Genomic DNA, 21973 nt, shown 5'->3' with positions numbered 1-21973 from the left:
ATCAGGTTCAACCTCATGAATAGGTTTAAAGAACCCATGCAGTGTCTTTTGCTTTTTCAGGCTTGACATAGTAAAAGACTGTTTATTGCAACCTCTGTTTGTCAACATCACATTCACAGTATCATTGGCGTCACCTATAGTGAATGATTCACTACAGACAGCGCCAATGGTACAAGGTTAGTGCCAAGGTGCTGCCAGTCTGCCACGGTGCCACCCACTGTTTATTTGTGAAGTTAATTCTTGAAATCACAGGGAATCTAAACATACACTGTCCATGATATTTAAATACAGATTATAGACACCATACATATATTTTGCACTCTCCTGAGTAACTCTATATTTTATGTGTTGATGACAAGACTGTAGGCCTACTTTGCTGGGCCTAATAACTTTAAGTTATATATTATATATATAGGCCTATATATTTATTTATGATTAAAAAAATAAGACAAACACCTCAGTGTGTCATTCTGAAATTTGCCAAAAAGGTTGTCTCAGAATTCAGGCTTTTCTTTTATGTTTTTATTAAAAAAATTTCCAGGGGGACATGCCCCCGGCCCCCCTAGCATGGCTTCGCGCCTGCGGCGCTGGCATCAAGCACTGGTAAACCCAGTTTGAGTGTTTCTACAAAATAATGTAGAAAATCTATTCTTGAGATAGCATAAAATTATGACAAATATTTCTTCTACGAAAAATCTAATCCAATCTATAACTTCTACATAATAATGGGTATGATTACAGTTTGAAGGATATCAGTACAATATTCACTCGCAACTAGAATCTGAAATCCCACAAAATACACACACACATATATATGTATGGCATCACCTCTTTAAACGTTGATCTATAATTTTTTTCTTTGCTCCTCTTTAGGTACATCCGTTTGAACATTATCTTAATATTCGTCAACTTATTTCAATATGAACACCATTACAACATACTCGCCCTCTCAACCGTGGGTAGTTATGATGTAACAGTCAATCCAACTATTTGTTGCTAAATGAGTAGCACTAAAGTTGGCAGTAGGTGGTGATGACTAGCTTGCTTTTCCTCTAGTTGCGTTTTTCAACGTTCTTGTCATCCCATTATTTACACTTTAGCTCTACAAATGACCAAAATTTTGTGTTTTAAAGTTTATTTTTGTTCTACAAAAAGTTGTTATATTGTATAAACGTAAGATGCATCTTTATCACATTGTTAAAAGTTTTAGTAACTAAAAATATATCCAACTTTTAATATTTTTTTTACATTTTATTCACAAACTAAATTATTGCATATTAACAGGTATGAAGATTAAGTATTAAAAATGTATATACTTAATATATATATTAACAGAAAATATATAAAATAGTTATTCTTAGCTATTTAATTGTAGCTCATTAAACACTTTAGTAAAGTGGCTAATGTTACCACGTACAATTAAAGAATGGTTAACAACTTCTATGCCCGAGCTGAGAAAAAACACCGTTTTCAAGTCACAGAAAGAACGCATTTCTTCATTTTGATACCTGCAGTTAACTCTATCGGCACGGGAGTTTTTTTACTGCGCATGACACAAAGGTTTAATGTCTTACATTGAAAATTGTATTAATTACATAAGTAAGTAATGTACAAGAACAAAAATTAAAGGATTTGTCCTTAAGCCTTTGACGTGGGAATAAATATTTCAGAAGCAATTTGAAAAGAAACTTTATTGATGTGAAGTACCCAGAATAAAATACACAATACCCGTAACTGCAGAAGCTGTGTAATAAGTTAAATATTCATGTGACAAAAACTACTAATAAAGGAAAAAAATATGAAAGTGATAAAATGTGAAAAAATGTTATTCTGGGTGTCATTTTCAAAATGAACAAATTGCTCAAATGACAATTGAATATATATATATACAAACCAAATCTTGATTATCTTCTTTTAATGAATAATTTCTTATTCATTGGTTTTCATAGTTACCATATTATTCATTCTGCTATTTGTACGAATCTAAATTGAGAGTTCTAACCCTAACATTTAGACGATTTATCTTGGTTAGTGGAAAATCAATTGAATACGAAAAATCTACTTTTTTCAATTGTGTGATACTTAGAAGCTATTGCCATCTGTTGACAGGTTTTGGAGTTTCAATGTCGGAGGACCAACTCACAGCTGACGTTATACCACCAGTCACAGATTCCTCGTCGTTCGTTAAATATTGTGCCGTTTGGACACAGAAAGCTATGTCGAAAGTTATTATAGCCTCCAGGACATAGGTGCCAAACCTATAAGAAAACATCAGGAAATATTAATTTTGTGCATCACAAGAGTACCAGAGATTTATTTAATAATTTATTTGCAATGTTATGTGCCTTGCCTCGAACACTTGAAAAACACCGTTTTTTTTATTTCTAGCCAAACATTTTTCTAAACTTCGATCAAACTATAACATATTCAAGTATTGTTTCGAATCTAAAACTTTATATTTGGATGTATATTAATATAATGCTTATTTGTTAGGCAAAACATTAAGCAAGAAAAATTGTTTGTTTGTTTGGAATTTCACTCAAAGCTGCACGAGGGTTATCTGCGCAAGTCGTCCCTAATTTATCAGTGAAAGACTAGAAAGAAGGCACTAGTCATCACTGCCAACATTTAGCAATGAATAATGGGATTCGCCGTCACATTATAACGTCTGCATGGTTTAAAGATCGAGTCTGTTTAAGAGGACAGGGCTTCGAATTCCCGACCATCAGATGCAAAGTTAAGATCCCTAATCACCTGGTTATGCCGGGTCAGTATTTTGAAGTTGACAATTCACATTCGATGAACTTAAATAGTATGCATTTGTGGCAATTTGTTCATCAAAATTGGTTTTTAGAAGGGAAATAATGTTATTGTGTTAATTTGAAATATATCTTGAAATTTTCTTTTAGTTCATTGACAGGGTTAATGTTTATTTGATAAATTTTAAGCCCAGCTATAGTATACATTGTTTTTCCATAGGCTAAAAAAAGTATTTTTAGCAATTTGCTTCGAAAACACAACTAGATGAAATTAAGAAAACCAACAAAAGAAATGTTTATTGAAACAGAAAAACAAATTAAGGTCGTCGTTCTTCAACATGTAAGGCGTGTACACGTATTAAAAATATATTATTTGCTTGATTGTTAGTTTCTTTCGAATATTCACGCAGAGCTACGCAAGAGATATCTGCTCTGACCCTTTTTAGTTCTGAGCTGATATACTGGAGGAAAGACAGCTAGTCAACGGCACCCACACCCAACTCCTGGAGTATTCTAGTCGAATAGTGGGAAATGACTGTCACTTCTATAATTTTATTAACTATGGTCCCAAAGTGCGGATAGAATTTTTTTATGAAAAAAAGACACAAATCATGGGATTTCGAATTCAAAAAGAGCACACTAACCAAAAGGCTATTACACATAGAAAGAAGGATATGAGATCCATTAGAAAAGACTGAACAATGTTAGTGAAAAACCTTTTCGAAAATGTACAAGGTGGATAATTTGTTGATAGTAAGTCGTCATAAAACGTATATCTAAAGATAAAATATGAAAGACAATATACATGAAACAGATTTGAAGAAACTACAAGACAACCTGGGTTATTCAATACAGTAGTTGAGGCAATATATACCTTAAGTAAATTAGTACTCACTTGACAACCTGTTTCTGGATCAGCGTATCTCCCTGGAATTTCTCCACAAACAAATCCGGTAGCTGGAATGTGATTAAAGATAGGATAGTCCTTACCAGGTATTCCCTTTTTTCGATGGGCTGTAAACCTGCTGAAGGTCTTCTCTTTAGTAAACCCGAAATTTTTATTCCTCAGTTTGTTGGCGCTTGAGTTAAGAGACTGCTGTTAAAAATGAAACAATATCTGTTTTTTTTGTTATTATTTGTTTTAAAATAAGCAGTTGTCATAAGTTAAGATAGATTTTAAATTTATTTTCTAAAGTTAACAGGCCACTGTCGAATTATAAAATTCTTTATATACTAAAGTACATTAAAAGGTAGCTTTAAAATCGAGCAGGAAAAAAGAATTTAACTAATTTCTTTTAACCAAAACAAACACGTTTCTAAACTTATTCTTCCTTTGTTTTCATTTATTTTGTATCTTAATACTATACTATGAGGCTTATGTTTGTGTATTAATACTGAAGCAGTATTGTACAAAACAGGACAAGACATTTCAGTTAAGTTACTATAGCCAATATAACAGTACGTTACCATTGTGATTAATCAAACGAAACGTTCAAAGCAAAATATAGTTTCAAAGTTCTGTAATGCTACACACAAGCCAGTTCAATGTGTTTTCGATATACATCATACACTATTATCTCTAACTTTTTTATATTTTTATAATGTTCCAGTTTACTAAATAATTAATTGGTTTTCTATGTTTATACAGTTGTCCAATTTACTTTCTTAAACTCTAACCTTGTGCTTTCTTTTAGATAATATTTGTAAATTTCTGATTTTATAAAGCTCTTTAATGTGAGAGGGCGCTTCTGTTGTTGTTATGCGCCTTACTGACGGTTCTGGCACAAACCCATCCAAGCTGTACATAGCAGGCCGCGTTGGCTTTGGTTGTAGTAATTTCAGTAACGGTTTAGGTGTGGTTGAAGACGGGATGAGAGGACTAAATATCCGCGAAGGTATTTTTCTTCTAACAGGCCAAAAAATTAAAGGACTGTGTACTGAAGACGATATATCGAACGGATCCTCATCATCAGCATCATATTCAGGGTTAACAGTAGAATTGCTAGTTGTAGTAGTAAAGGTTGGTGCAGAGGTAGCGGGCTTAAAACTAGGCCGGAAATTAAGACGAGGAGGAATAATGGGGAACTTTCGATCTCGCCTGGAGAAGATGAATCTTGTAAAATTAGTTTTGGTTTCTTTTTCATCAGATTCCTGTAACGATAAAAAATAAAATATAATAATATCAAACAATTTTCTATTTATGACAACGCTATTATACTTATGTGTCGACGTCATTTTTTTTTTGAAGCTGCTGAGCGGAGGAAAAATTAAACAAAAAGAAAAAGGTGGTACCTCGATTTAGCTGTGTATTATATTTAGATGGATATCTAGTAATACTTAAAGAGGTAACGGAAAAGAAAGAGGTGATCTTAATATTGGTACTTTGTTTATTTGCAGTTAACACAAGGTTAAACAACGGGCTATGTGTACATTATTCACCACTGGTATAAAATCTGGTTTTTCGCATTACAAGTCCTCATACTCATCGCTCTGCCATTAGGTGGCAGGCAACATTGTTGGTGGTGTTTTTTTCAATGTTAAGTTTTTGTATATGTCACGCCTGATTCCTGGAAAGATATTTAAGGTATTTATTTATTGTTTATTTACAAACTAGAGAAGTTTAGCTTAGTGGAGTCTTGATTGTATGGTACCGTCCCCAGTTGTGAATAATCAACTACAGAAACTCAACTGACCAGCAACAACCATTATTACAAAGTATTGTGTACCCCATCGTGGATCGAGATAAATATGAGAGCTAATAATATTAAAATATTCGTTTTTGATACCAACGGTGAGCAGAGCACTAATTACCCACTATTTTGCCTTGTGCTTTCCAAAAATCAAACAAATAAACAATAGTTGTGGAACATTTTTAAATATATATATATATATGTTACTACTATATATTTTAGCACCAGCCATCTAACGTGATTAAAATTATTTTGACAATATTACCTCTATTACTCCAGTAAACTTGAAGATGTTGGCACTAAGCCTTGTAACAGCCCCTGCTCTCTTCCATAACTTCTTATTTAAGATCACTTTAGTAATAACGATAATTTCACTTTTATTTTAATATCTTCCTTCCCTTTCGATAAGATTTAGTGTGTGAACAAAACCCAAAGATTAACTTGACAGTTTTTTTTCAAAATTAATAAGATACACCAGATAGATGAAAAAAAAATTGTTTATCTTTAAATAGTATTCAACACTAATTTTGCTTCTGGAAGAAATGCATGGTCTATTGAGTGCAATTCTTCTCTCTAGGGTAATATTCTAGTATATGCTGGTTCAAAATTCGTTATTCAAATAGAATGCTTTACCTCTACCTTAATCCACTGCTTTTTGTCTAGTTGTTTTTTGAAGGCCTAAGCTTTATTGCCCACTTCCATATTTCTGTCATCTTGTTTCCAGTATTCCACTGTACGTATTTGATTGGCTGGTAATTTTTGGTTTATAGTAATACTGCTCAAACAAAGCCAAAAACACAGTTACTTCATTTGGCTCCTTCTTTATTATCATCATGACTTTATGTTGCTTCATCTGGCGATTACTTATTTTTGTTGCTGAAGCAGATACGTTGATTCCATACTACATGCTGGTCACGGCTGTTGCTTCATCTGGCGATTACTTATTTTTGTTGTTGAAGCAGATACGTTGATTCCATACTACATGCTGGTCACGGCTGTTGCTTCATCTGGTTGGTGAGGCTCCTTTGCTTCACTTTCTGGGTGGAAGCGTATATAGTGGGGGTAATATTTCTTATTAACTTCTCTCTCAGATTATCAATATGTGCAAAAATTGTCATGCTGTGGTCTATCACAATATCGAGCATTGTTAAGGTCAAACAGCCTATGGTGAAGAACAATGATGTCAGCATACGCTTTTGCATGATGTGTGGGATTTTATTCGACACGAGTGTTGTGGATCTATTTAATTTTGTTCATCCTTTTAAGTAAGCAGAAAATCTCTCCCTCTCAGATCTTGTACGAGTCTCTTTTTTTTTTTTTTACTACCTTTTCCACTAGTTTTACCTCTACATTGACATTTATATTAACATATATTAATGTGTTTTTACATTCATTGTGTGATAGTGTTCTAAGGATTTGGACATCACTACCACTGAGAAGTTTCTGAGGTCCTTCTCTGTTGTCCCTTAGTGGTACAGCGGTATGTCTGCGGACTTACAATGCTAGAAACCGGGTTTTCATACCTAATTTTGATACCTACGTTGTGTCTAATTACAAATAAATAAATCTTCTATGTTTTCCCTTTCATCACTGATAAACTGATTATTTCTACTAACTCTGCATGAAGAGAGAATTGTAATTATGAAATATATTAAACCTTCTGGACCTGTTTGTAAACTCATTATTTGTTACTTGAAAGTTCTGACTAATAAATCCAGTGACGTTGGCATTTCTGACTGTGGATACGTTCGTTCTCTGTTAAACTTTGTTATCAACTTCGTGCCACTGCCATCTCACCTACGCTTGACCATTTTCTTATAACTGGCTTATGTACCTCTGCAAGAAGTCTTTAGTCTTTTCTTTATTCCTCATAAGGCAAACAAAATGCATCCTAGTTTTGTATTCGAAAGTTAATATATAGTTTGAGAGACTGAGTAAATTAGTAATATAATGTAAATAATTTAATGTAACCGAGTAATATAATTGAAGTTGCTTTCATTTTGGGGGTGTCATAATCGGGCCTGATACTGATGTAATACTAAGTAACAATGATAATGTTGTTTCATTTTATATACTTTGTACTCAGGCACTAAGGAGTCTTATTAATCACTATTTAATTCATATGTATGTTCCATACCAGAAAACAGTCCCTCTCACTATAGGCTGTGATACATTGTAAGAGTAACAGTCAAACCCTTCTCGTGGATGGCTTGTGGATGGCTGACTACATACCCTTTTGTTAGTAGTTTACAATTAAAAACAGTAACATATATGCATTTAGTAGAACTGTTATAAATACAAATATAATATATGTAATCTACACTATTGCAACAAATAAAATGTAAACCTAGTGTAATGTTGTTTATTAATTATTTAACATAAAGTGCACAATCGAAGTAAATAGATCTAATTTGATAGAAATCACTTATAATAATCACAGGAAATTAGAATGAATATTAAATAGACTACAATTAAGAAACAATTCTGAAAATTTAGCTTAGGTAATTTTTACTCACTAGTGTCACCTAGTGATCCTTTTTATAAATATATCAATTTCGTCGTTTCTGTCATATTCCACAACACGTTAAAAATATTCTATAACATATATTTTGAAACCCAGTACCTCATATTTTACAACAAAAACTAAAATTTCATATTATTCCAGTTCAGGGTAAGTAACACTACGTATACATGTATTCTGTTACAACTGTCTCTTACTCTCTTTACACATGTAATTTGTTGTACTCATATTTATGTAGATGTCATCTACTGAAAGTATATCATTTTTATATAATATTTTAAAACTATATTTCTCCACACGTGTTTTTTAAATAAATTCTTGACTGGGTTATTTTACATTACTAATATAAAGTTAGTTTGTCTATTACTAACCACAGTGGGTTATCTGTTCTTTACCCACCTAATTTTTAACGTCATAAGCCCCCAGACTTTTTTCTGAGTCATCAGGACAATCCACATATAATCTTTTAAAACTATTTATCTCTCCCTTTATGTTACCTTCTACAACTATATCTGTTTATATATAATCTGTAATGGATATTTCTCTCTACAAATAACGTGCTACATCCATATTAAAACAATATCTATTTATAATTAATTTGTTACTACAGTATCTACCTACATACAATCTGCAATGCATGCTGCAAATAGTTCATTGTAATGATTCTAGAGCTAATCTCAAGTGAACTTAACGAAATATAAACATAGGCTTATCACGAGCTAATCATTAACATTGCGGCGAGGTAGTTTTCTAGATAATTAGAAATGTTTTAAATCCCCCTTTCTAAACCATTAGTTTTATTTATTGAAAAGCTGACTCCAGCTTGAACTTTGAAGCATCAATCAGAGAGAAGGCAACAGCACCCTACCAACAAACATCCACGCTAAAGGATTTGCTGTCACTCTTATAACACATGCATACCTTAAAGTACTGAGGTTATTTTGTGATATTGACATACAAAATAAATCTTAGAAGTATGAGTTACAAACCAATGAGCGTTTTATTAAGAAAATTAAGGTTTATTTGTACATAAATCTGTTTTTTTATATATAAAACGACTGCAAAAAAAGAGCATGTAATATTAGTACCAAAAATAATAAATAAATTATCGCATTACACCATAATTAAACTTGGGATTTATAAATAAATTAGGTAAGTTTGAACACAAGATAGCTTGTGCACTTTAACTTATAAAAGGTTTTTGGTTTATGTTTACTTTTATTTACATTCTGCGAAAAAGCTCGAAACGTTATTTCTATGGCAACACAACCTCTGTTTACCAGTCAAATATTTTAAGCTAGCAGTTAAGAAAATCACCATCTATAGCAGAATATTTTTCTTTCTTTTCGTCTTCTTTTCATTCTTTATTTTTTGAATTTCGCGCAAAGCTACATGGGGTTTATCTGCGCTAACCGTCCCTAATTTAGCAGTGTAAGACCAGAGTGAAGGCAGCTGGTTATCACCACCGACTACCAACTCTTGGGCGATCATGATTGGTGTGATGAGGATTCGAACCCGCGATGTGTCTTCTCATACATTTTTGTACTCAAGTAGGAATTTGTCTGTTTTTTTTATTTCTCGTAAAGCTACGCGAGGGTTATCAACCACCTCCAGCTCTTGGACTACTCTTTTACTAATGAATAGTTAGATTGATCGTACCATTATAACGCTCCCACAGCGAAAAGGACGAGCATGTTTAGTGTGACGGAAATTTGAATCCACGACCCTCAAATTACTAGTCGAGCGTCCTAATCCTGTGGTCATGCCGGGCCCAAGTAGGAATTTTCTTGAAGGAAGATTGGATTCGTTTTCTCCAAAGAAACAAGCTTTGATCTATATTTAAATCTGGGAATTTAAAGTTATGGTTTCAATTACTTATTTTGCTATTAATTTCGGCACAAACAACGTTTCTATGTTGTGTTCAGTGCCACTTATTTCTCTACAAAGCGGAAAGGTTCTAGATATAATTTTCGAAGTAGCAGGTAAAATAACTCAGAAATAAATAACATCATGTAACACAAATTTTGTTCCTGAATATTATGTGTTATTTCTTAATTGTTTATGTTGTAAAAGTACAGAAAATGGCCATTATTCCCTTCAAACATTGCTTTTGTGACCTGGATAATGAAATTTAGAAATTAACTTATTTTCTATGTAAAAACGGGCAAATTTGCTCATTTTCATTACATAAGATCTAAATAAAAAAACATATGAATCAAGATTTGCATGTGTATATACTAATGTTATACAAAAATGAACATAGATGTTTAGAAGTGAGTAATTTCTCGAGATTTGCGAGTGTAATGTAAATCACTTTCACGTATCAGTCCCTAAATATAGTCTCCCATCATGTTTTCGTTATACATTCCTTGGTAGCGGCGTTCAAAGTCCAGTATATCTTGGTGGAAGCGCTCGCCTTGCTCCTCTGTTCTCCTTGAATTTATCAAGATGAACGTCAAGGATATGAACTTTCAGGATCATCCTGCAGCCCATTTCGCCGCAGTTCTTCATCAGACCCTCAACCAGTTCCACATAATTTTCGGCTTTGTTATTGCCCAAGAAGCCCCTACCAATGCAACAAAGCTGCTCCAAGCTTTTCTTCCTTCCTACTGAGCTTCTTGGGGAATTTTGTGCACTCTAGGATCTTCTTTATTTGTGGTCCAACGAAGACACCAGCTTTGACCTTTGCCTCAGACAGGTTAGGGAAGAAGTCTCGAAGGTACTTGAAGGCTGCAGACTCCTTATCAAGAGCTGTGACAAATTGTTTCATAAGACCCAATTTTATGTGCAGTGGTGGGAACAACACCTTCTGGAGGTCCACTAGTGGCTCACACTTAACATTGTACCTCCCCACACAGAACTCGATCAGCTATGATAAAATGGCCACATACATAGCAGAATACGTCTGGAGAATGCTTGCAGCTTTTTGGTGCCACCTCTGATAAAATCAGATAGGTCTATGTGTTCACTCAGGCAGCTAGAACTAAACTGAAGTGGTGAGTGGTGAGCCCCTGTATATATATTACTGTAGAAAGTTTTAGAAAATTTTAAAAGGTTCTTGAAAATTCTCGTAACTTCTACAACATTCTAGAAAATTCTTATAAATTCTACAGCTTTATAGAAAGTTCTTGAGAAAAAAATTCTATATCAGCTACTCAGCACTGAATCTACCTAGAATATTCTGGAAAATGGGTAAATTTTAAAATTTCATTATCCAGGTCACAAAAGCAAACTTTAAAGAGAAAAATAGGTCTTTTCCATTTACTTTAGGCATAAGCACTTAGGAAATAACACTTTCTGCCCAGGAACAAGAAAAAGTAAAAATTTTGTTACATAGTGTACTCCTTTTGTTATTATTTTCCCCTAAACATATTATCAAAAGACACGCACAAGAACCAATATTTTGGTAACAGTTTACGGAACATGACAGAAGCAAGGAACCAACTTCTATCGTTTGGGTGAACAGTTCGTTGGTTTTTACTGGTTAGAGAAGTTTAACGACAACAGAGACACGATGCTGCCGTCAACCTCGTATCATGGAACAAAAAAAACTATTTAATTTTTTATTTTATTTTATTACAGTTTCACACTAATTTTACAAACTAAAATTTTCATTTGTCGTCTACTTAAAAAGAAACATATATTAAATAGATCACGATGTATATCATACTTAAGACAAAAGCTGATAAACTTGTTTACTTACCACAGACGATTTTTCTTCTGCAGAATAACGACTTGCCACGACACCTATAGGCAAAAAACATAGTATGAAAAATAACTGGTTAGCCTTTGAGATCTTTGGCAGACCTAATTTTATTTGGAAAAAAATCTATGTAAATATTATTGCTGTGTTTAAACTTTTTTTCCGGGGATTTATAGGATACTGAAATTTTCTCTTCTTCCCTTTTTTATTTAAGTAGAAGTTTTCTACCTGTGTTATAACTTGTTATATCTTTTATTGCCTGATTACATGGATCAAAAAATACCAGTCTGTTTCTAAAAACTACTGCACAAGGAGCTGTTTTGTTAAAGCAACTACAAAATATTGACATTTAAGTCTTTGCCCCAGGCATAACACTGAGGATATCAAAGCAAAAATATTGTTTTTCAAGTGAACACGAAAGAACGTAAATAATTGGTAACAAGCCTTTAAACTTCAAATTAGAACTCAAGTTTAATGTCTCCAACCTTTATCAATATCAACCCCAAGGCTTAACTCAGATTACCGTATCAACTTTTCCGACACTATAGTAACTACCCTAATAAAAGGAACAAAAATATTGCTCTTATACTCAAAACGAAGCTGGAAATGAATAGTTATATATTGGGTAACTGGAGTATTAAAACAACACAACAATATTTAAATGTTATATTGTAGGAGTGGTTTGTTGTTAATTTTGCTTAAAATATATCAATGTTAAACAGACATCATTTACAGTAATCAGATTAGTGATTTTTATAAAAGTTCACATGTTTTGATTATTGGAGTTTTTCATTATTGTGGTCAACTAAATACTTTTCCAAGTAAAAAATATTGATGAATGGAGTTAAATGTATACTTCAAGGAAAAAAATGGAAATTCCAACAGCAAAAAGAGAGATATAAAGATAACACAATTCTCGAAATCAAATGACAGCTAAAAGTTAGAATATTTTTGAAAAAGAAACTTACTATCCTAAAAATTTAATCTTAAATCGTAGACTAGCAATAAACACAATAAATCTGTGAATCAACTAAAACTTATAGTCTGATTATACAGTGATCATCCTAAGAATCAAGGCTCAGCATGGCCAGATGGATAAGGCGCTCGACTCGTAGTCTGAGGGTCGTGGGTTCGAATCCCCATCACACTAAACATGCTCACCCTTCCAGTCGTGGGAGCGTTATAATGTTACGGTCAATCCCACTATTCATTGGTAAAAGAGTAACCCAAAAGTTGGCGGTGGGTGGTGAAGACTAGCTGCCTTCCCTCTAGTCTTACACTGCTAAATTAGGAACAGATAGTGCAAATAGTCCTCGTGTGGCTTTGCGCGAAATTCAAACCAAACTAAGAGTCAAGTCGTGTCGTCCACTATAATGGTGTATCAAACATATAAACATTTCACTAGAATCTGAATGCCAAATCATAAAGTGACTGGTAAATAAAGAAACATTTTCCACGAATGTCAGACTCAAACTGTAATAATTTCTGTCTAAAAGTATTGTGAATAAAGAAAAGTTTGCACAAGTTACAACACTATATTTGCACAAGTTACAACACTATAATATAATTTTTCTGAGTTAAGAACCATTTAACATAAATCCTACCCTCAAATTATAAGTTTAATCCATTGTTTGAATGTCTACTGAGACAATTCGCACATTCTGAAGGTTAAATCCAACTTTAATGATAAAACAGAATTATGTCCCACAAATTTAGAAACCAACTCAAAATTTACAACATATGTTGTTGTAAATACATTATCCTCTCTCACAGAAATAAAGATTTCTGTTTTTTGAAGTTAAGCACAAAGTTACACAATAGGCTATCTGTGCTCTGCCCACCACGTGTATCAAAATTTGGTTGCTATAGTTTTAAGTCCGCAGACACACTGCTGCGCCACTGGTGGGCAAAATGAAAATTAAGGATTTGTTTTAATCATTGAATACTGACCAGAAAATATCGTATTTCCATTTATGCGGACAGATGAATAAGTTTATACAAGATACAGATAATTCTTAACATCACAAGTTTTAACATCGCATATTCATGACTGTATGATTATTTCTAACTGAGCTGCTAAAATAACTCGTTTAAATGGGTCATTGAGTTTAAAAACATCGTGAATCTCTGTTGATGATACATCACCTCTGGTCTACATAAATATAGTTTGGAGCAATTCATAGAAAGATTACGAAAAGAATTTTAACTACTGTCAGTAAAGCTCTTACACTCCTAACAAGTGATGGATAGGTGTGGAAAACCACGCCATTAAGTCATTAAAATTGACCAACATAATCGAGTTGGTCGTATTGTATCGAGTTACATGTCGTAACATGTTTACATACAACACAGCCTGAAGTGTTTCATTGTCTTAAAACTTTAATGGTACTGTGATTCGAACGATTACTGCTTAGTATTAACATAAAGAAAAGCCGAATGAGGTGATTTTTGGTTGAATGTTTTAGTTACTTATAGAACAAAGTTACCTGAGTCCTAGCTTAAAGCTTGCCTAATTTTCAGTGTACTAACTTCCAATAACAAGATACTTAGCAATTGTTAAAGTTTGAAATTTAATGCAAATAATTTTAGTTCGAATGTTTGAACCTTGATAAACCAGACCTAGAAATATAACCGAATTGAAATAGAATAATTCACAACTTAGTTGTTGTCGTAAAACGACCAGTAACTTTGTAGGATTGAAAAAAAATATATATATATATGTATGTTTTCCTCCTTCCAATTTGAGGTAATTTCTGTTATGATTAGTATACGGTTATTGTATAGTAGGCTGGAATAATGTGTGTGTTTTTTGTCTGTTTTTTTATTTCGCGCAAAGCTACTCGAGGGCTATCTGCGCTAGCCGTCCCTAATTTAGCAGTGTAAGACTAGAAGGAAGGCAGCTAGTCATCACCACCCACCGCCACTCTTGGGCTACTCTTTTAGTAACGAATAGTGGGATCGACTGTCGCATTATAACGCTCCCACGGCTGAAAGGGCTAGCATGTTTGGTGCGACTGGGATTCGAACCCACGACCCTCGGATTACGAGTCGAACCCCTTAACATACTTGGCCATGCCGGACCCTAATGTGTGTGAGTTACTATTGTACACGGATTGGTGACCAGTCAGTTTCTAGCGTTTTGTGAACTAAGTGGTATGAAAAATAAATGCAGTCAGTAACATGGATGTTTAAACCGTTTTAGACATCCTTATCCCTAAAAGAAAGAAAACACAACTATATTACGAGAAAATGTATTGATAATACGTTTTGTATATTTGGTATTTTAATAAAAGTAACAATATATTTACTCACATAAAGACATCAATAGCATCAACCAAAGCGCAGTTCTTAGCATTGGTCTGAGAGCCATGATCATTGGACGCTTTTCCTGCAGAAAATAAAAAACAGGCATTCGTTATCCGATGATAACTCTAAAATAGCAGCTATTTTAATATATTTCATATTTTAATGATATATGTAAGGTTCTATTTGTATGCTAAATAATGTACACCTAGTGTGTGGAATTATAAAAATAAATCAGGAAACATCAGAATGAATGCCTTAGGCTAAACACGTTTCTTTCCTCTGTTGTTGGTTGTTATTATTCATGACTCAGTTCATTCATGCAATAAACATTCTCTTTGATATGGTTACTAAGTCACAACACTCAGATTTCACAAATATACATATAAACGAAACGGGGTTTGTTCCATACGAACAGAATAAAATCACGTAACGAATAATAGAAATTATTAAACTAAAAACTTTAAAAAATAATATTTAATGAAGTAGAAACTATGTAATAGCAGAAGTAAACAAGCATTTAGTTATTTTTTTACGTATATTTTAATACGTTAACATGAATAGTGGCGCTTATTGAAGTTAAGATTAATATGCAGTGCACCAAACTTACATTTCAAGCAACCAGCCATTGATTTATTAACACCTCACAACTAATAAGAATCAAACATCAACCAGCCATTCATTTATTAACACCTCACAACTAACAAGAATAAAACAACGATCAACCAGCCATTGATTTATTAACATCTCACAACTAATAAGAACCAAACAACAATCAACCTGCCATTCATTTATTCTTTAATTATCAGACAAACCAGAAGAATAACATTCAATAGGAAAATGCAAATGATGGCACAAAACTTTTCACATATTTGTCATATCTTATAATAGCTTAGAGTGTTGCCCATGATATGTCATATTCTATAATAACTTACAGTGTTACCCATGATATAACGTATTCTATAATAACTTATAGTGTTACCCATGATATGACATATTCTATAATAACTTATAAGTGTTACCCATGATATGATGTATTCTATAATAACTTATAGTGTTACCCATGATATGACATATTCTATAATAACTTATAAGTGTTACCCATGATATGATGTATTCTATAATAACTTATAAGTGTTACCCATGATATGACATATTCTATAATAACTTATAAGTGTTACCCATGATATGACATATTCTATAATAACTTATAAGTGTTACCCATGATATGACGTATTCTATAATAACTTACAGTGTTACCCATGGTATGACGTATTCTATAATAACTTATAGTGTTACCCATGATATGACATATTCTATGCTAACTCACACATCTCCAACTATCTCTTTTCAACTTCTGGAGCTAGCAACAGGACCAAACTTAGCAAGCAGATTCGAGATGGCAGGATTGTTCTTATCTATAAGGTGTAGTCTCCTAACTGGGGAACTAAAATGCCCCTGGAAGGTCATACAAGCATTGTTGGTATCTAAAAATTGTTTTCTCAGGGTCGAACACAAACCTGGCACCAGAATTTGTGTTCGTGCTCTCCTCCCTCGGGATTTCGAAGGTACCATTGTGTATATTTATTTATTATTATTTATCTAACTCTACCCACAGTTTTACTGACGCGTTGCATTACATTACGCAGTTAAGACATGTTGCACGATGTACTTACGTTTTCGTGTATCACATGCTGCCCTTCTCTGAAAAGGTATTATGCATGCTCTAACCTTGTGATACGTTACGTAATGCTCAACAGTAATGGTGTGTTACGTGGCGTTCTAGATCTGTAGTATATCACGTGATGTATTGCATTTATGGTGTGTTACGTGATGCCTTACCGTGTGAGTGTGTTTTATAATGTAATGCAGTAATGGTGTGTTCGTGATACCCTACCATGTGAGTGTGTTTTGTAATGTAATGCAGCAATGATGGGCTCTGTGATGTCCGACTGTGTGAGTGTTTTATAATGTCATGGTATGATAGGTGACGTCCTATTGTATGGGTGTGTTTTATAATGTCATGGTGTGTTATGTGATGTTCTACTGTGTGAGTGCGTTTTATAATGTCATGGTGCGTTATGTGATGCTCTACTGTGCGAGTGTGTTTAATAATGTCATGATGTGTTACGTGATGCCGTGCTGTGTGCGTATGTTTTATAATGTCATGGTGTGTTATGTAATGTCCTACTGGGTGAGTGTGTTTTATATTGTGATGCAGTAATTGTGTGTTACGTGATGCCCTGCTGTTTGAGTGTGTTTTATAATGTCATGATGTGTTACGTGACGCCCTACTGTGTGAACGTGTTTTATAATGTCATGCAGTAATGATGTGCTCTGTGATGTCCTACTGTGTGAGTGTTTTATGATGTCATGGTATGATAGGTGACGTCCTACTGTATGAATGTGTTTTATAATGTCATGGTGTGTTATGTGATGTCCTCTGTGTGAGTGTTTTATAATGTCATGATATGATAGGTGACGTCCTACTGTATGAGTATATTTTATAATGTCATGATGTGTTACGTAACGCCCTACTGTGTGAATGTGTTTTATAATGTCACGCAGTAATGACTTGCTCTGTGATGTCCTACTGTGTGAGTGTTTTATGATGTCATGGTATGATAGGTGACGTCCTACTGTATGAATGTGCTTTATAATGTCATTGTGTGTTACGTGATGCCCTGCTGTGTGAGTGTGCTATATAATGTCATGGTGTGCTACGTGATGTCTTGCAGTCTTCGTGTGCTACACGGTACCTTTCAGGTCTGCTCTGAAACGGGCACTCGATTCACTATCGAATCATTTCTTTGTAAAAGCTCGCCCTTTAAATCATGGCGAAGTTATAATATGACGGTCAATTCTACAATTCATTGGTAAAGAATAAATAATTAAACTAAGGCGACCATATAGGTTAATTACCATGACAACAACTACAGTTATTGTATGTTACATGATGCTCATCAGTTATGGTGTGCTACATAGTGACTTTTACTTATCGTTTGTTACATGATATCTTACAGTTACAGTGCATTACGTGATGTCCTACAGTTATAGTATGTTTCGTATTGGCTTACATGTGTGGTGTATTGCTAAATATCCTACAGGTAACATGAAGATGATCCTAGGGAGGTCGAAACGTTTTCCTCTGCTTATTAATAAAATTGTTAATAGCCATACCAGCCGTTCTGAGATACATTTTTATTTCAAGTGGGTTCTCGTCATCAAGGTCCTACAGTTTTGGTATGTTATATGATGTCCTACACTTATGGTGTGTTACATGAAACAAAATAATTGTGATGTCTTTATTAACGCTTGAAAAAAAGAAGCTCAGTGGTTTGTAGTAAACTTATTGGTGTAAAACGTTAAACATTGTTAAATTAATACACTTTCACTCAGATTAAAACATTGTTAAATTAATACACTTTCACTCAGATTAAAACATTGTTAAATTAATACACTTTCACTCAGATTAAAACATTGTTAAATTAATACACTTTCACTCAGATTAAAACATTGTTAAATTAATACACTTTCACTCAGATTAAAACATTGTTAAATTAATACACTTTCACTCAGATTAAAACATTGTTAAATTAATACACTTTCACTCAGATTAAAACATTGTTAAATTAATACACTTTCACTCAGATTAAAACATTGTTAAATTAATACACTTTCACTCAGATTAAAACATTGTTAAATTAATACACTTTCACTCAGATTAAAACATTGTTAAATTAATACACTTTCACTCAGATTAAAACATTGTTAAATTAATACACTTTCACTCAGATTAAAACATTGTTAAATTAATACACTTTCACTCAGATTAAAACATTGTTAAATTAATACACTTTCACTCAGATTAAAACATTGTTAAATTAATACACTTTCACTCAGATTAAAACATTGTTAAATTAATACACTTTCACTCAGATTAAAACATTGTTAAATTAATACACTTTCACTCAGATTAAAACATTGTTAAATTAATACACTTTCACTCAGATTAAAACATTGTTAAATTAATACACTTTCACTCAGATTAAAACATTGTTAAATTAATACACTTTCACTCAGATTAAAACATTGTTAAATTAATACACTTTCACTCAGATTAAAACATTGTTAAATTAATACACTTTCACTCAGATTAAAACATTGTTAAATTAATACACTTTCACTCAGATTAAAACATTGTTAAATTAATACACTTTCACTCAGATTAAAACATTGTTAAATTAATACACTTTCACTCAGATTAAAACATTGTTAAATTAATACACTTTCACTCAGATTAAAACATTGTTAAATTAATACACTTTCACTCAGATTAAAACATTGTTAAATTAATACACTTTCACTCAGATTAAAAACTTTACAATACACTTGATAAACATGAAGAGAAACCACGACTTTCGTAAAACTTAAACAGGAAGGATTTATTTAAATGAGTTGAATCAAATCAATTTACCCAAAAGGCAGAAAGTAAGAAAACTAAAAATAAACACGACATAATAAAATTCAGAAAACGGAAAAATAGTTTTATATTTAAGTGTCTAGCAATTTTGATATATTGAGGGAATAGTCAAGTTGTATCGTATCAATCGTGAAACAGTAAACGTTATAAATATCTCACAAAAGATTGCTTATTTTTGAATTTCGCGCAAAGCTACTCGAGGGCTATCTGCGCTAGTCTTCCCTAATTTAGCAGTGTAAGACTAGAAGGAAGGCAGCTAGTCATCACCACCCACCGCCAACTCTTGGGCTACTCTTTTACCAACGAATATTGGGATTGACAGTCACATTATAACGCCCCCACGGCTGAAAGGGTGAGCATGTTTGGTGCTACGGGGATGCGAACCCGCGACCCTCAGATTACGAGTTGCACGCCTTAACCCACCTGGCCATGCCGGGCCAAACCAAAATGAAGGATTGCGTTAAAAACATAAAATCCAAACTTCTAATTATATTATGTTCTTATAACCAAAGGCAAGCCGAAACAAAAATAAATAAATATAAAAACATTGCAATAATTTAAAGGATCCCAGAGTACAAGTTATATTGTGGGATATAAAATGTACCCTAGGTTTTGGAGGTAATTGAGGAATGAGGACCCACATTACGATGGGGATACATCGTCTATCAGTCTTAACCTCCATTTGCCAGTCTCACATAAAGAAATAAGATAAAGGAGTAGCAATAGATATAGCAGTTAGGAGAGCAAAATGTGGAAGCTCAAGTCCACAAAGTCCAACATCTATATCACTCTTCATTGTGTGCAGACAGTTGTGGGAAAGGGACTGCCCTCCAAAGTAAAGGAGAAGAAGATAATTGAAAAAATAAAAATAAGAAAATTATATGTTAGGTTTATCCCTAAGCATAAAAAAAAATTTGAATTATATTTTAAATTCATAATGGGATAACTATATCGTGTGTTTGCGTAATGTCCAGAAATTCTACAGGTATCTCATTATTGAAATCTTTGAAAGATTTATTGTTTAAACAACCCTGAGCTACCGACTATTACTATCCACAAACAGTTTAGTTCATTCAACACTCTTAATAGACCCTTGATAAAAGTAAGCTGTTGAAGTAAAAGGGAGAACATTTTACACAAAACTTACGTTAAAGTTCAGTGTTCACATTTAAGTTAACTCACATGAAATTTCAATAAATCAGGCTCCTTCATAAGGTATATGACTGAATTGAATAACGATATTATACAAAAAAAAAAAAACGAATGAAGTTAGAGCTAATAGAGTGGTTTCAGTTTTAATTCCAATTTGCAAATTAAAGTCGAACATCGTGATAGCTAGAAATTTTCTTATGAAATAATAAAACTACGTGAATTTACCTGACGATATGAGAGGATAGAGCAGTATATTTACCTGACGATATGAGAGGATAGAGCAGTATATTTCCGTAAACACTCAACGCAAGTGAAAAGAACCTCTTGTTGTTTCATCACAAGAACAAATTCAATAAATGTCCACTTCTCTCAATCCGTGAAATAAATAACAACTGTACTTTCTATTTCAACTACCGAAATTTTATACTGACAGTGGGCGCGGCCTACTTTCTGCGCTCTCACAACTACAGACACGAATGCCATCTATCGACCTAAATAATACATTAATGAACCGACCAGCCATAAGAACAATCCGAACTAGCTACACATCCTCCAGAATTTCTAAGGATCACGAACAAGCACTACAAAGAATGAGTTTGTATTGCAAACGCTATTATATTGTCAGTGTTAACTACTTTTGTGGGTCAACTAAGTATATGGGTAACAACATCTCAAGTTTCCCTGAGGAGAAGGAGAGAGGTGCATTCATGCACCAAATGAACGAAGTCCTCAAGGCAACAGCATGATCTCCATATTGACGAATGGCTGCTCACTTGAAAATAAAGTGTGGATAATCAGCATCAACCATCTTTCTCTTTTTTCTTTTTTACAATATCTGCAACTAAAATATACATATTTTTTGTAATATAAAACCAAGGGTAAATAGTTGTTTTGTATTTCTATCTTAACATTAAGTTTTTAGTGTCAGTCAGTGTTTGGCACGTGGCGACGGTGAAAATGACAGTCGGTAATCTACTGAATCAATAATGTATATTAATACTTATTCATTTTTTAACTCTTTATGCCGTTAGCTACACGTTTACAAATGGCACTCAGTTTACACTGACATTTCGAACGCTAATCCTTTAATCATTTTAGTTATTTAATTTGATATTTATAAAAAATAACAAATACGAACTTTTCTGTTGTGTTTTGTTTTTTGCTAGACAGATTTGAATATTTTTGTCAGCATATTTCTTCATTCTTCTTTACCTGTATATAATTAACAGATTCCAGTAATGAATGGTACAAATATTCCAAAACTATTAAGCAGAACAACTGTTGTGAATGAAGACAGCTTCCAGGATATTAAAATTATCAGTTGGAATAACTCTTGTCGAGGTCCGACATGGTCTTGTGGTT

General features: G+C 33.2%; 1 protein-coding gene across 2 annotated transcripts; it reads right to left on the bottom strand.

The window, feature by feature from the left end:
- Positions 1-1703: 1703 nt before the first annotated feature.
- LOC143229265 (uncharacterized) lies at positions 1704-21020 on the bottom strand. 2 transcript variants are annotated; one of them, XM_076461377.1, is made up of 6 exons: positions 20837-21020; positions 14986-15061; positions 11674-11717; positions 4437-4910; positions 3655-3852; positions 1704-2258 (listed from the first exon to the last, which is right to left on the bottom strand). In XM_076461377.1, the coding sequence occupies exons 2-6, from the start codon at positions 15047-15049 to the stop codon at positions 2121-2123; spliced, it is 918 nt and encodes a 305-aa protein (XP_076317492.1). In that variant the 5' UTR covers positions 15050-15061; positions 20837-21020; the 3' UTR covers positions 1704-2120. The 2 variants fall into 2 exon arrangements, with proteins under 2 accessions (XP_076317492.1, XP_076317491.1); XM_076461376.1 differs by having other exon boundaries at positions 3655-3855; positions 20837-21019.
- Between the last annotated feature and the right edge of the window lie 953 nt (positions 21021-21973).

This window comes from Tachypleus tridentatus, chromosome 10, assembly GCF_004210375.1.
Source record: "Tachypleus tridentatus isolate NWPU-2018 chromosome 10, ASM421037v1, whole genome shotgun sequence".
Lineage (NCBI taxonomy): Eukaryota > Metazoa > Arthropoda > Merostomata > Xiphosura > Limulidae > Tachypleus > Tachypleus tridentatus.
Note: the sequence above shows the minus strand (reverse complement) of the source record. Positions and strands in the feature narration are given on the sequence as shown.